Genomic DNA, 15,549 nt, shown 5'->3' with positions numbered 1-15,549 from the left:
TTTCATCTTCATATGATTAATCACATCCCAGGTATTCAAAAAGTATTTATTACTATTACGTAGATTTTTCTCCTTCGAAAGCAATTCTTTTTATTTTTTATTTGGATAATTTCATATTATACTGTTTCTGAAATTTCATGAGATGATTTTACTCAGCTTTGCAAATCATCTTCTAACATAGGTAATACACAATTTGCTGCAAATAATGAGTCTAACTTTGTGGGTTTATTTGTATTTGGAATAGAGCCTGCTGTTTCCAAATTGTTATACATTAAAAAAAAGTACATGTGATAGAGTACACCCTTACTGTGTTCCTTTTGATATGGCAAAGCATTCCACTCACCAACCACTCTCCATGCAAAGAAACTGCTCCTTATACCCTTGCTCACACTCTACTTATAGTGTGAGCAAGGGTATAAGAGATGGCCCTTAGTTCTACCCTCTCCTCCCATTCTATAATTTTTTTTTTTCATATTAACCCAATAACATCCCCTTACCAACTTAAAGTTGGTAAGGATGTTTCTTCTTCTTCCTTCCCTCCTCTTTTACCTTGCGGTGTCGAGGATTTTCTATTCACTTAACTGCTGCTACTCTATCGAGGATAAGGTGGTTAGCCCTATGCCTCCTGGTGTGTCCTGATCTTTTTCAGAATCTATTTTTATTCTTCTAGTACTTGGTCCTCTAAACATTGTTTAGCTTCTCTCTCTTTTAACATCACTGCACATATTTTGTAACTTGCATTTAGGAGACTTATTATACTACAGTTGTTGCAGGTATCTTTATGTCTTTAATAAATTGATATAACTAAGGCCCTTTGTCAAGAGCTAGTCTTACCAGTCATCCAATCCTTAAAGAAATTAAAGAATTTGTCTTCAAATTTTTCAATTGGATTTTTATATACAGTTCCATATTTATGCTATCTTTTCCTATTTTTCATTTTCTTCATATTTAATAGTTCTGACATTGTATGTGTTCATTAGGTCATTTTTTGTTTAATAAATGTTTAATTCCTATTATTATCAATCTAGAGATTATGAAAATAGTTTTTCAACATTTTTCAAAATAATATTTGTATTTTTACATTTTCTTTTATTTTTCTATTTGTGTATTTTATTATTTTAACAATTTTTGCTTGTGGGTTTTATTATTATTATTATTACGTGATACCTCCAGGGAGTCCAAAGACTCATCTAGGGAGGGCACCTACTCTACAACTCTCTGTCTTCACCACTCAATACATCAACTACAACATCTACACCAATGCCATCTACTGTCCACCACCACCACAAGTATTTTTCACAGACAATCGCAAACATTCATGCCTCTGGCATGATTCGAACCCGCAGCCGTTTGGCTGGAGAGTGGATATGCCCGCTCGGCCAACCGGGCCGGCAAAGACTCATCGAGGGAGGACACCTACACCACAACTGTCTCAATTCACCAACTACAAAGAACCGCAACGCCATTTGCTGCCCACGACCACTACTTGTATTTTCACAGACAATTACAAACATTTGTGCCCACAGAGGGATTCGAACCTGCAGCCTTTTGCTGGAGAGCGAACATGCTAACCATTCGGCCAACCAGGCTGGCAGGTTTGATATATCCTTTTCTAGTTCTGTTACACAACCAATCCATTTTACATTTCTTCCATTACTTTTTAAACAACACTATTTCTTTGAATTCTAATTCTAAGTAGTTCTATTGTTTTGTTTTTTTAGCCATTTATAGTAACTTTTTTTGCTTTTTTGGCTTTTATTATAATTTCTATTTCTCTGTTCCAGTTATACAATATTTTTCCTTTCCATAAAATCATTATTTCTAAACTTCTGTTACTACTTGCATCAAAATTTGTTTCTGATTTTCCCATTGCATTCAATTTTGCTATGGTTTCTACTATTTTTTCATCAACATATTCTTGATATTGCTGTTTAATAATGGAATCTTGAATCGAAGAAATTTTGGGATTCTGTTAGCAGGAATTTTCCATTTTCATTTTTAATTATCTTGGTTTAAAGTGAATTTTTGCCATCATCCTTATAGAATGATGATGGCAAAATAGAATTTAATTTAAAACCTTGATAAACTTTAACATCTAGGTTGATTAAGTCAGAGAGCTTAAAATTTTCAATTATGTAATTGATTTCTTTTTTACATTGGTAAATAATGAAGTAATATCAAAGCTGATCATGATGTCTTAATTTTTCAGGTTAAGAGATTTTTTTTTTTAAATGAAGGTTTTAAAGTGAATAGAATTTTCACTGAAATGGGAAGGACTGTATGTCAAAACGTAGGGCTGTCTATACTATCAACTATAGGAATGGAATGGGGGGGGGGGGAGGGATATCTCCAGGACTGTCTTTGGGCCAAGCTTTAATTTTCTTTAAAATATTTTATATATATATTTTTTTCTTTTGAGATTAAGTGGAATTATGATCTATAACCTAGTAAGTAAAGAAGTCTTTTAGAAGACTGATAATTTTTGTCATATTTGATCCATTATGATAGCAGCAATACCCTTATCTGCTTTGGTCATAAACATTTTTTTGTTACTGTTTAACCAATAATAGATTTGCTGTTGATGGTTATGAATAACCACTGATATGATACCATTTTCAAGCACATGTTAATTTAATTTTTTTTTTAAATGCTTACTTTACTCTCAAAGCAGCTCTGATGCAAAAGGTTGTATTCTCATGAGTTTTCTGGTCAATTCTGAAAGTTTCAATATTTAGCTACGAAAGGATAATAAATATTAAGCCTTTTATTTCCTTCACATTCAGGAGGAAATGATATCTTAAATTGCAGCGTTATTGCTGGCATTATCCTTTAATAATTAAAATGGTGTATGTGAAATAAATAATACAATATTGTATGGGTATTTGGCCACCAAATAACATATATGAAATTACCCATCTTCTTCGTAAACAAAACCAAACACAGCCTATTTAATTATGATATTTTACCATTTACGTAAGTAAATGGTGAAAGCTCAAGTACATACCTGAACATAGGACATGCGTGTTGGACGAACATATATTGATTCTTCGCATTCCCCTAATGTTATTTCACTAATCTGATTCATATTTAAGTTTAAATATGCTTCAACCGGTAAAATTAAATGTAATTAAAACATTTATCATAAACATCACTTCTCACATTTACTATTCACTGTGGTTCAAACGTTAGGCAGTGGGCATGACAATAATCTCGTCCTCAGTCTGTTATAAAGATTATAGCACACAAATTCTAGGCAATTAATCGTTGTATTCTTTATTTTTCAGTTTAATTCACCTTACAGTTGTTCACTTCGCTGTTCCGATTTCTTCACCAAGCAAATTGCTGCTGTCTTGGCTTTGATGCATATCATTTACGGTTACGAGACTTAATATATACCTCTTTCTGAGTGCAAGTATTTATTTTCTTTCACAAAATTGACATTTAAGCTTCGAGCATTGCAGTATACTACCAAAACATGTGAAACACCATCAAAGTACGCTGCATTTAAAAGGCAGAGTAATATAATATCAATTAAAGCGATCGCATGACTCATCTATTCACTACTGCATTGTAAAAAAAAAAAAAAAAAAATCCAAACATGCGCTAACAATTCCTTCCCCCCTTAACGGTTTTAATGATATCGCTAAACATATGCAAAATATTGCAGATCAGCTTTCACATTAATCCAGGCAATTTCAGTACTTCCCAGTGAGCTTCGCATGCATTTATGAGTTTTTGAGGGAAAAAACCTGTCTTTTATGCTAATACAGATTACTTACTTTTTAGAGAATATCTATTTCGATATTTCCTTTGTATTTTACAGTATCTGAAAAAAAAAAAAAACATATTAACTTAGTGTTTGTTCTCTAACCAAAAATTCACAGTATTTTTTTCACACTGATTTCTTTGACGGTGGGGGGAAGCAAACCCTTTCTGAATTTATCACCTTTATATTACTTATTCGATTTCAATAGATAAGAGCATATTTGTGTTTGGGTCTTTAAGGGTTAGGATATGTCCATATTCTGGGTGAACTTGTTTTGAATTACGGCCGAAACAACGAAGGCTATTGCGCCAGTGTGTCATATCTGTTAACTGAATACGGGAAAACTTTCTTGAAAGTTTGCCCGTTTTTGAAAAACTGATACTGTACCTCAGTATGAGACCACCTGGCTCACTTTCAATTAAAAAGTCTTATAGAGGTCTCTTGCGTCCTGCTAAGGATAGAAACCCAGCTCTTTCTAACAATAGGATATTTTTGTTACCGTCTGAGCTACGAAGGCGTCATATTATTGGAGAAATATGCATAATTTTTTTTTTTTTTTAGGGATTGCGGCATAAGATATTTCCTTATATACCAAATTAAAATGAAAGTAATAAAATTTACTTATTAAAAGTCCTCATCTCGAGTATAGCATCACATTTTCCTTTTTACTATTCTACTATTAAGTGCACTATACTACCAAGTAAAGTGCTCTAGAATGATTCATCCGGTCAAAAAAAAAAAAAAAAACGATAACATTTATCTGATTTGAAATACAGTATTTTTCACCTTATAAGACGCATTTTTGTACTTAAAATTTATCTGAAAATTAGGATGCGTCTGAAAAGCCGACTGCGTCTTATAAACCGATGTTGTTGTTTTTTTAATTAATTAATTAATTATTTTATATTTTATGTATGCGCAGTTACGGTGCGTCATCGCTTGTCGTTAATGCATGATCACTTTAAACAGCTGCACGGTCGTTAACGATTACACATTTAAACTATGGATCAATGCATTATTATATTTATTTTTTTATAACTCATGGATTCTACAAAGCTATACGATTGCGTTTAAACGTAGTGTGATTGAGTACGCAAAAAAGAATGACAATAGGACAGCAAAGCGGCACTTTGGGCCTCCACCTGCAGAAAAAATGGTACTAAATTGGAGTAAACAACAGCAGCAATTAATAGAAACAAATTGTAAAAAACACAATATCTGCAGAAAACTGGCAAAATGGCCAGCAATTGAAAATGAATTACAAACTTGGATAATGGATCAAAGAAGACCAGGTTGCTGCGTATCTACAAAAATGATTATTCAACGATCAAAATTATTGGCCACAGAAAGAAATATCATCGATTTTTACAGGGTCGCCATCATGATGCTTTAGATTTATGAAAATAAATGATTTATGCATGCGTGCAAAAACGAAAACATCACAAAACATGCCAGACGAATTCGAAAATAAAATTATCGAGTTTCACAAATTCATCATAAATATGAGAAAAGAAGACAATTTTGAACTTTCACAGATAAATAAATAAATGAATAAATAATAATAATAATAAAAATATATAATTAGTTATAAAATTCTTTGTAAAAGAAGGTTTAACGCCAAATAAAAAAATATATATAATTAGTTATAAAATTCTTTGTAAAAGAAGGTTTAACGCCAAAAGAAATTCATTCGAAGTTCATAAAAGTTTATGGGCACTCTTCTCCGTTTTCGACAATTAAGAAATGGGCTGCCGAGTCTAAACGTACCAGCCTTGAAGATGATCCAAATGAAAGACGTCCAAAAAGTGTAACAACACCAGAAATCATTGATCAAGTGCTCGATATGGTACTGGATGACCGGCGAGTCAAAGTGCGTGAAATTGCTGAGACTATAGGCATTTCAAAAGAACGTGTAGGATATATTTTGCATGAAGAATTGCAAATGCAAAAGCTTTGCGCAAAATGGGTGCCGAGCTTGCTCACAGCAAATCAAAAACACACTCGCATGAAAATCTCTGAACAGTGCTTGGAGCGTTTTAACAAGAATAAAACTGATTTTGTGCGTCGACTTATTACTATGGATGAGACTTTGATTCACCATTACACACCAGAATCCAAACAGCAGTCAAAACAGTGGATAGAAGCCGGTTGTTCAGCACCAAAGAACACAAAGTCGGTTCCGTCAGCAGGAAAGGTCATGCATCGGTGGTTTGGGATGCTAAAGGCATTTTGTTTATTAATTATCTTGAAAAGGGTAAAACCAGGGCCGACGGAAGCGGGCATGCGGGCGCCGTCGTCAGGGAACGGCTCATAAGTTAATTTTTAAGAAACAAAAATTTTATCCTAAAAACAAAATAATTCTTAGAATGATCAATATTAAAATAAATGAGGCCGTATACGCTGAATAAAAATTAAAAAAAAAAATGTATATTGCCGCCTCTTTGACCATCTGGCTGTTTACAATTTGCGGCTAGAGCAGGCTAAATGCTTGCCTGCAGAATGTTGTGTCTTCTGCAGTCTATATAATGTGAAACGGTGAACAGTTTTTATGCGCAGAAACGAATTTTCGTACAAAACATTTGTTGCTAGTTAACCAGTCATATGGTACGCATCTCAGTAGGCTATTGACAGTAGCGCAGTGCGGACTATTATTTCGTCTCTGTGTCGTGTTGTGTAATAATTTATTGTGGGTATAAAATAGAAATGGAATCAAAAATTAAATAAAAAGTTATCCGGTGCACAAAATCATAAGGGTCATGCTGCGAAAGAAGCAGACATTAAGAAACAAACTGGGACTCTTAATAAATTTGTTAAAATATTAAAATATTCTGATGTAGATTGTAACCAACTCGATACATCAGAAATCAGAGTTGAAGAACCGTGTACATCATCCAGTTTGCATGAAGGTACTATTGCAACTATTGAACAAGATAACTGAACATGATTTAAGTGAAAAATAGTAGGATTTAGTCAACTACAACAAGATTTAGTTGTAGTTGACCACGAAACTAATACATTGTTAGTTTCTGTAAATTTAGAAGATCCAGGTGAACGGGGAAATATTGATGAAAAATTACGACTTGTTTTAATTGAAATGGGGCCTGTTCAAAATAAGAATATAATATATCCCAGAGATACATATGGTCGTAAATTTGGTAACACGTATTATAATAGAAAAAAGGAAAACGGGAGCTCGTGCCAAGAACATGGCTCATTTATTCCGAAACTTTAAATTCAGTTTTTTGCTTTTGTTGCAAACTTGTCGTACCTACTAAATCAACTGAATCACCCACTGAGTCTTGTAGAAGGTTATAACGATTGGAGAAATGTAAGTACAACTTTACATAGACATGAGACTAGTTTAACTCACATAAAAAATTTCTTAAAATGGAAGGAACTTGATAACAATTTAAATAAACAAAACTACTATTGATTTCCAGACTCAAAGCATGTATGAAATGGAAGAGAAACATTGGACGAGTGTTTTAGAACGCTTGATTGAAATTATAAAATTCGCTGGTAGCCGAAATTTAGCTTTTCGCGGATCATCTGATAAATTATATGAAAGAAATAACGGCAATTTTTTAAAATTAGTCGAACTGTTTGGGAAGTTTGATCCCGTTATGGAAAATCATGTTGAAAGGGCCCTACAACGAAACAATAGAGTACACTGTTTGAGTAAAGACAGTCAAAATGAAATATTGGAAACTTTAAGTAACGCAATCAGGGATACGATTTTATTATCAATTCGAAAATCTAAATATTATTCCATAATTTTAGACTGCACACCTGATGCAAGTAAAACAGAACAAATGACCATTATTATTCGCTTTGTTTACTGTGAGAATGGAATTGTCAAGATCAGGGAAAACGTTTTAGGTTTTGCTGATATATCAGATTCCACAAAACGTGGTTTATGTGCAACAATAATGGAACAACTGGAAAAATGGAACATTCCCATTGAAGACATGCGAGGTCAAGGGTATGACAATGGGGCAAATATGGGCTCCAAAATTTACTTTTGAACAAAAATCCTCTAGCTTTTTACATGCCATGTGCTGCTCATACTCTAAATTTAATCATTAACGATGCAGCCAAAGTGAATGCAGATACGATTAGTTTCTTTGCAATTATTCAAGAAATGTACAATTCTTTTCTTTCTCTTACAAACGTTGGGCAATCCTATTAAAGTTCGTAAAAAAATTAACATTGAAACAACCATCAGAAACGTGATGGGAAAGTAAAATTAATGCAATCCGCCCTCTACGATATCAGTTAGGAGAAATTTATGATGCACTTTTTGAAATTTTAAATAATGAAAATTTTAATAAAGAAACTCAGCATGAAGCACAATCATTATGTACTAAAATAAAGGACTACAAATTTATTTGCTCTCTTATAACTTGGTATGATTTACATAACCGAATAAATCCTGTGAGTAAAATGCTTCAAGACAAAAATATGAATATTACACTTGCTTTAGAATCTATCAAAAACTTAAAAATATTCTTACAAGAGTATCGATCAGATACAAATTTTAAAGAAGTTCTAAAAACGGCAAAATAACTGAGTGAAGAGGTGGATGGAGAACAAGAATTTAAAACTGGTACAGAAGTTCGACGACGAAAGAAGCCACGACAATTTGACTACGAGCATCATGGCGAAGCGTCACAATCGCCAGTAGATAAATTTAGAGTGAATGTGTTTTATACACTTCTAGACATTGCAATGTGTTCGTTAATAGAACGTTTTGAACAACTAAAATATATGATAATTTCCATTTCTTGTATAGATTACTACAAATTAATAACGATGATTTACGAAAAATTTGTGACGATTTACAGATTCTCTTGAAGGACAGCGACAATAAAAACGTAAATGCAATAGAACTATATGACGAGTTATGTGCTTTCCGGGATATTTTTCGGAAGGATAATTTAAATATTCAAAAGCCCTTTCGATATTCTTAATTTTATTGTGTCCAATAATTTATCTTTCCCTAACTTTTCAATTGCTTTAAGAATACTATTAACCTTAACTGTTAGTGTAGCGAGCGGTGAACGTTCCTTTTCCAAAGTTGAAATTGATTAAAACCTACTTAAGAACAAGTATGTCACAAAAAAGGCTTATTAGTTTGGCGTCAATAGATTGAAAATGATATATGTGCGGAATTAGACGTTAAGAACATTATTTCTAATTTTGTGAATATGAAATCAAAAACCTTAAAATTTTAATAAAAAAAATTTCAAGTATATTTATGTAATTTAATTTATTTTCTGTTATTCTGTAAAGATATTATTTTTTGAATACTTATTAAATGTTCTAATTATTTCTGATTTTTTTTCTTATTTTCTTATCTATCTTGAGTTTCTTTTATTTTCCTAAAAGATAGTTCCACGTATAAAAATTATTAAAAAAATTTTACAAGTTACTAAGAATTTAGTAACTTGTAAAATGCAAGAATTTTTTAAACTTTAGTTCAAATAAATTTTAACTTTAATTAAAATTCATTTTAATTTTGTTAGCTATTTAGGTCGGTGAGAAGGCTATAATCCCTGTGTCATTATATTCAACGATTCAAGTGAAGTGGCTTTATCAAAATTTGCTTTAACTTTTGAGAATTTTTTGAATATACGGGTTTTTAACGATTATCTTGCCTAGTCAACACTCCCGGTTCGTTACATTTAGCGAACCAACGTGTGGCTGTTCTGGCAAAATTTATTTAAGAAATTTCAAATAATTTAAATTTTTATTATCGTAAAAGAACCATACACTCCCGGATCGTTACAGGGGCGCTTAGATAGAAATTGCATACGGGCGTCAAAGACCCTAGCGCCGGCTCTGGGTAAAACAATAACTGGGGAATATTATTCCAATCTTTTAACCATGCTAGATGAAAAAATCCGTGAGAAAAGACCTGGTTTGCAGAAGAAAAAAAATCATCTTTCATCAGGACAATGCACCTACCCACAAAGGTGTTTTGCCAATGGGAAAATTAAGGGATCTGCACTATGAATTGTTGGAGCATCTACCCTATTCCCCAGATTTGGCTCCCTCTGACTTCTATCTCTTCCCAAAACTAAAACTCTTCCTCGCTGGTCAGCGTTTTTCTTCGAATCAAGAGGTGATTGCAGCTGTAGAGGAGTATTTTGCAGATCTTACTGAGAACCACTACAGGGACCGAATAATGGCACTGGAGCATCGCTGGAATAAATGTATTAGTCTTAAGGGAGATTATGTTGAAAAATAAAAATAATTTCGAAATTATAAATTCTTTTTTTTTTTTCGTTGTTAGGCCGCGAACTTTTCAGACCACCCTCGTGTATGTGTATATATATACATATATATATACATATATATATACATATATATATACATATATATATATATATATATATATATATATATATATATATATATATATATATATATATATATATATATATATATATATATATATATATACGCCTGAACGTAGTTCAAGTCTAAAGGTAGAGCAACACCAGGGCAACTCGTTGTAAAGGTGGGTAAATATATATATATATATATATATATATATATATATATTTTTTTTTTTTTCTTTCAAAAATTCGAGATGAAAAATGTGGTGAGTCCAATTCAACGGTGCGTCTTATAATGCGAAAAATACCGGTAACTTTCCTCTTCTATTTTTTTACCCCTGCATTCGTGAATATTTGCGAATGTGCTTACGTGAGAGATGATATTTATGATGGTATGAGACCATCACCGTGTTTCTTTGAGGCCTGAAAAGATTACATGTGTAGAGTTGTAGAAAGATTTTTCATTTGTTTATAAATTAAATTAAAAATGCCAAGAAACTATATTCTTGCTTATTCCTTTATTCAACTGTAAGCAAAGTTTGTGCGTTAAATTTCTTCACGACTAGGTTCCTTGTGTTTAGAGGCTAATGACTACATATTAATTGTCTTAGTATCCCATAATTCAAAGCACACATCTTTTTGGGTGTGCATAATGCTATGCATAGTAAGGGCCACTACTCAGACCGCTTTCAACCTTTATTGAGTTACTGTTAAAGTCCTGAAAACCTCTGAATGAACTAAAAAATCACTTTAAATCTCACTGAGTGACCCTAAAAGATCACTCAGTGAGATTTATATATATATATATATATATATATATATATATATATATATATATAACTTTTTAAGTAATGCGTTGCAAGTCTAGCTGCCCCTGCACGTAGTGCAAGTCAAGGCAACTCGTGGTAAAGGTAGAATAAGCTCTGATCACTATTCTTAATATTTACCCTTAATGCAAAGCACATCTCCTGGAGGAGATGTATGATGCTATGTATTAAAGGCAAGGGGCCACTACCCAGACCGGTTTCGAATTTTATTGAGGTCTCGTCAGTGGGAGCCAGGCTAAGAAATATTAAGTATTAAGCAATACAGAGCTTATAAATATTTTACCAAAACAAGTTGCCACAAGGTGCTTTGACTTATTAAATAAAAATCTCAGGATGAGAGATAGATGTAAAAAGTTTTTTACCTTGGGTATAATATATGTTAAAGATACCAAGCTACTTTAAATATAAACCTGTTTTTTTTTTACTCCATTTCCCAAGTAAGCAAACACACAAAAACTTGACTGACTTGTATATTTGGAAAATACTAAGAATAATGGAAAATACTAAGAATAGTGATCAGAACTTTACCCACTTTTACAATGAGTTTCCCTGGTGTTGCACCACCTTTAGACTTGAACTACGTTCAGGTGCAAACTTAACTGTTTGCTTACTTGGGATTAGGAGTAAAATAACCAGGTTTATATAATTACTTGGTAACCCTAATATATATATATATATATATATATATATATATATATATATATATATATATATATATATATATATATATATATATATATATATATATATATATATATATATATATATATATATATATATAGAGAGAGAGAGAGAGAGAGAGAGAGAGAGAGAGAAAACTTGGAGATGATATATATATATATATATATATATATATATATATATATATATATATATATATATATATATATATATATATATATATATATATATATATATATATATATATAGAGAGAGAGAGAGAGAGAGAGAGAGAGAGAGAGAGAGAGAGAGAGAGAGAGAGAGAGAGAGAGAGAGAAAACTTGGAGATGAGCTAAAGATGATATACTTGTCGGAGAATAGGTTTATAGGTTTAAAAAAATAAGACAAAATTCAAAGCCTAATTAAAAATAAACATTCTCATGACACTCATGTTACATGTTACATTCAAATGTAACTATATTTTATTTCGTTATTTATTTATTTGCATATTTTGAATTTACAAGGAAAAGGGGTAAAGTGCAGATAGATTTTCTTCCTCTTCTTTTGATGTGAGGGGTTTACGCTGCTTCTCTGGGTGAGCCCTAATCTTTGAAGAGTTTTCCGCTAAACAAGTCTGTCCATTGTTACTTTCTTTCAGTTGTTAACACATGCTTTAACCATATCGTTAACTGTAGGTCTTGAGATTGAATCCTGCTGTGGTCATTCATGAATATTTGTGAGTGTGTTTAATTGGCAGGTGAATGTCATCGTTCGATGTAAGACAATAATCATGCTTATTGGAGGCTTGAACAGGCTTGAAAAATTTTCGTATTTAGCATTTAGAACTGGATTATCAAATTCTTATCTTATCCGCGATGCTAATGTAATATACAGGTTTGTAGTCATTCATTTGTGAGGTTCGCATAAAAAAAATACTTCATTGGTGAGATTCGCATAAAAAAACACTAGTTCAGAAAATAATATCATTTAATATTTCAGAAACATGCGATAACAGCAGTTGTGTGCCATACTATCGTCAATCATATCTGCAAATCATTGGCAATCATGAACTCAACTACCGATGACAACTGAAGAGTCGACTAAGTTAGGACTAAAGGAGTCTCCCCACCCCTTGTGAAATGAGAATGCATAAGAGATTTAATTTTATTGAAATACATGATCCTTTTATAAAATGCATTTTATTAATAAATCATTTAAATAAATCAGTTAAAGCCTTTTACTCCTCATAACCAAAAGAAAGTAAAGAACACTGTATTAGTCTTGAGGCGTCGGAAGTCAGGAGGCGGCTGGGCTGCACCTTTCGTAATTGTTGTAGTTCAGTGCATTTCGGAAGAGCGCTAGAACTGCTAGATGGACGGTAATGCTTCTAACCTAACGAGCGTTTAGGTTAGAACACGAGTACATACAAATAAACATTTGTATATACTTGTGTTCATTCATAGAATTTGCCGAGTTGCAGGATGAAAAGTCACAGTTTCTTCAAGAAGAAAAACCTACTGATATGCGGCAAAGATCAACTGTCTGAGGAATTACCGGGAGAAAAAAAAAAGTTAGATAAAATTCCTTTAGTCAGTCTAGAATACACATGTATTCTAGTCACTGGAAATTGTATTTTCGCATTTGGAGAATAAAGCTAGGGGGAAAAATAATAAATGAAATTATGAATAAAGATTCTCGTGACAATCAGAAAATAATTGTAGAAATGCATTTAAAGCATTCCAAAAAGAGTTCGAAAAATTATGAAAATGATTCAGTTTATTACTGATTTATTAAACATCATCATCATCATCATCATCATCAGTGGTTCTAAGAGGCATTTAGCTCCCAAAACCTTCCAAGTATCATTGGATTTCATAACCGTAATTCGGGAGAAAGATGGGTAAACCTTATAAGTAGTATTTTATCTGTAAGTTGTGTGTGTTCTACTCTCCAGTTTGCCTGGTTGCAGATGAAAAACCCGAATTTCTAGGAGTAAAAACCTTCCCCCCCCCACCGATAACTAACCTCCAGTTGAAAAAGCCCTGAATAAAAGGTTATTCGCATTAAAGATGGGATTCTAGGTCTTTCCAAACAAACAGCTTCGTCTATGCCGACTGAACCATGGACGCTGTTTTACTAAAAACAACTCAAGGTCTAAATTTTGTGGGAAGCGGGATTCATAGTAGAAGAAAGCTGTGATGCGAGTCGTATACGGAATGGAGATATATTTTTTTCTTCCGAGCATTATTGGAATGTTTAATGATTAAGAAAAGATCTAAGGTGTGTTTGAAAAAAAAAAATTTTTTTTAAAATTTTAGTTAATATAGGTGATATTTGAATAAGATAGTTAAATCTGTATAAGGCTTCATATACTGATGATTTATCAATGATGTATATTGAAAATAAAAACGTCGGCTATCTAGACGCAATTTTAGTCGAAATAACAAAAAAAATTGCGCTTAAATAGTCTAAATTTATTGAATAAATTTCTATGCAATAATAACATAGCATTAACCAAAACAATAAAACTAACAGTATATAAGACAGTGTTCACACAAATTTGTGCACTTGAGAAATGAGTTAGAAAAGGAAATATCTGAAGACTAGATAGATATATCAGAGTTCGCTGGGAAAATTATGGAAGTGAAAAAATGGAAGAATCATATTAAGGATGATGATATGAGAAAGGAAACTGACATTGTTGTCATTCAAGAATATGTGAAATCATCAGTCTAAGTACTGTAGTGGCTTTGAATGAAAGAGGAAAGGTTAGAAAAACGGGTGTTTGATTTCAGAATGGCAAGAATAACGGGAAAAGCCTGGAGGAAGGCCAAGAGACAGGTGGATTGATACAGTTAGTAGGAGTTAAACGAAACGATTTGAAGATGTTAGAGAAGTTTAGAATTGTCATCCTAGTGCATTTCGGTTAAAGGTCGACAATAACAACCAAACAAAAATAAATACTACTACTGCAACTACTACTATGTTCATTGGGCATCTACAGATGCTAGGTGATGTGCCACACCAGACCTCCCCATGTAGTCCTGCTGTTTCTTTTCTGGCTGCCTCAACTCTCTGAAGATCAGTCACTCCACACACAAACCATCCGTCCATCTCATTGATGGTCTACCTCTGCCTCTTTTTCCAGGAACTTTACCTTCTATTACTGTTCTGAGAAGTTCCCCTTCCATCCTTTCCATGTGTCCAAAATAATTTAAACTCTTCTGTCAATATCCTTAAGGAGCCTTAAAGTTCTACTAATCTTTTCTATCACCCATTCATTTGTACGCCTTTTAGTATATGATATCCACAACCGCCTTCTGTAACACCACATCTCAAAAGCAGATATCAGTTTCTTATCTGAATTCTTTAGGTTCCAAGTCTCACATCCATAAGTCGCTGTTGGAAAAACAACTGCATCCAAAATCCTCAACTTTGTTCCCATGGAGATAGATCCATCCTTCCAGATTTTAGACAGGTTTCTCACTGTTGTTTTAACCATTCCTAACCTTTTTCTAACGTCTTCTGAACAGCAATTCTTCACATTAATAATGGATATCAGGTACTCAAACTCTGACTTCCTCAATTCTCTCTCCAAATTTTCGTTGTACTTAAAGTACCCAGTAAAAGTAATAATAATAATAATAATAATAATAATAATAATAATAATAATAATAATAATAATAATAATAATAATAATAATAATAATAATAATAATAATAATAAAACAATTAGATTCATTCTGAAATTTGTTCAGTCATCAAACAAATCAGAAGATTATCAATAGTCTATACATACACTATGAACTGTCTCTGTAGCTCAGTTGAAAGAACGACGGGACATACACCCTTCTATTTGATTCGATTCTCGTCATCAATCGAAAGTAAGTTAGTCGATCACATAAAGAGGGGGATTGTAGTATTTTTTTTCTCCCGGAAACTCGGTTTTTTCGATT

The 15,549-nt window shown here is 32.5% G+C and overlaps 1 protein-coding gene across 2 annotated transcripts in view; it reads right to left on the bottom strand.

Moving 5' to 3' along the window:
• Nucleotides 1-3,221, bottom strand: part of LOC150102464 (uridine diphosphate glucose pyrophosphatase NUDT14-like) — a 70,884-nt gene extending 67,663 nt beyond the window's left edge. Inside the window, exon 1 of one of the 2 annotated variants that reach the window (XM_090398777.1) lies at nt 3,005-3,221. In XM_090398777.1, the coding sequence (XP_090254903.1) occupies nt 3,005-3,085 (81 nt within the window). In that variant the 5' untranslated portion in view covers nt 3,086-3,221. The remainder of the gene's footprint in view (nt 1-3,004) is intronic. The other variant, XM_090398778.1, reaches the window with a different exon arrangement.
• Between the last annotated feature and the right edge of the window lie 12,328 nt (nt 3,222-15,549).

Source organism: Typopeltis vanoorti, chromosome 10 (genome assembly GCF_054136105.1).
Source record: "Typopeltis vanoorti isolate ZY-2024b chromosome 10, IOZ_Tvanoo_1.0, whole genome shotgun sequence".
NCBI classification, from domain to species: Eukaryota; Metazoa; Arthropoda; class Arachnida; order Uropygi; family Thelyphonidae; genus Typopeltis; species Typopeltis vanoorti.
This window is presented reverse-complemented; position numbering and strand designations above follow the sequence as displayed.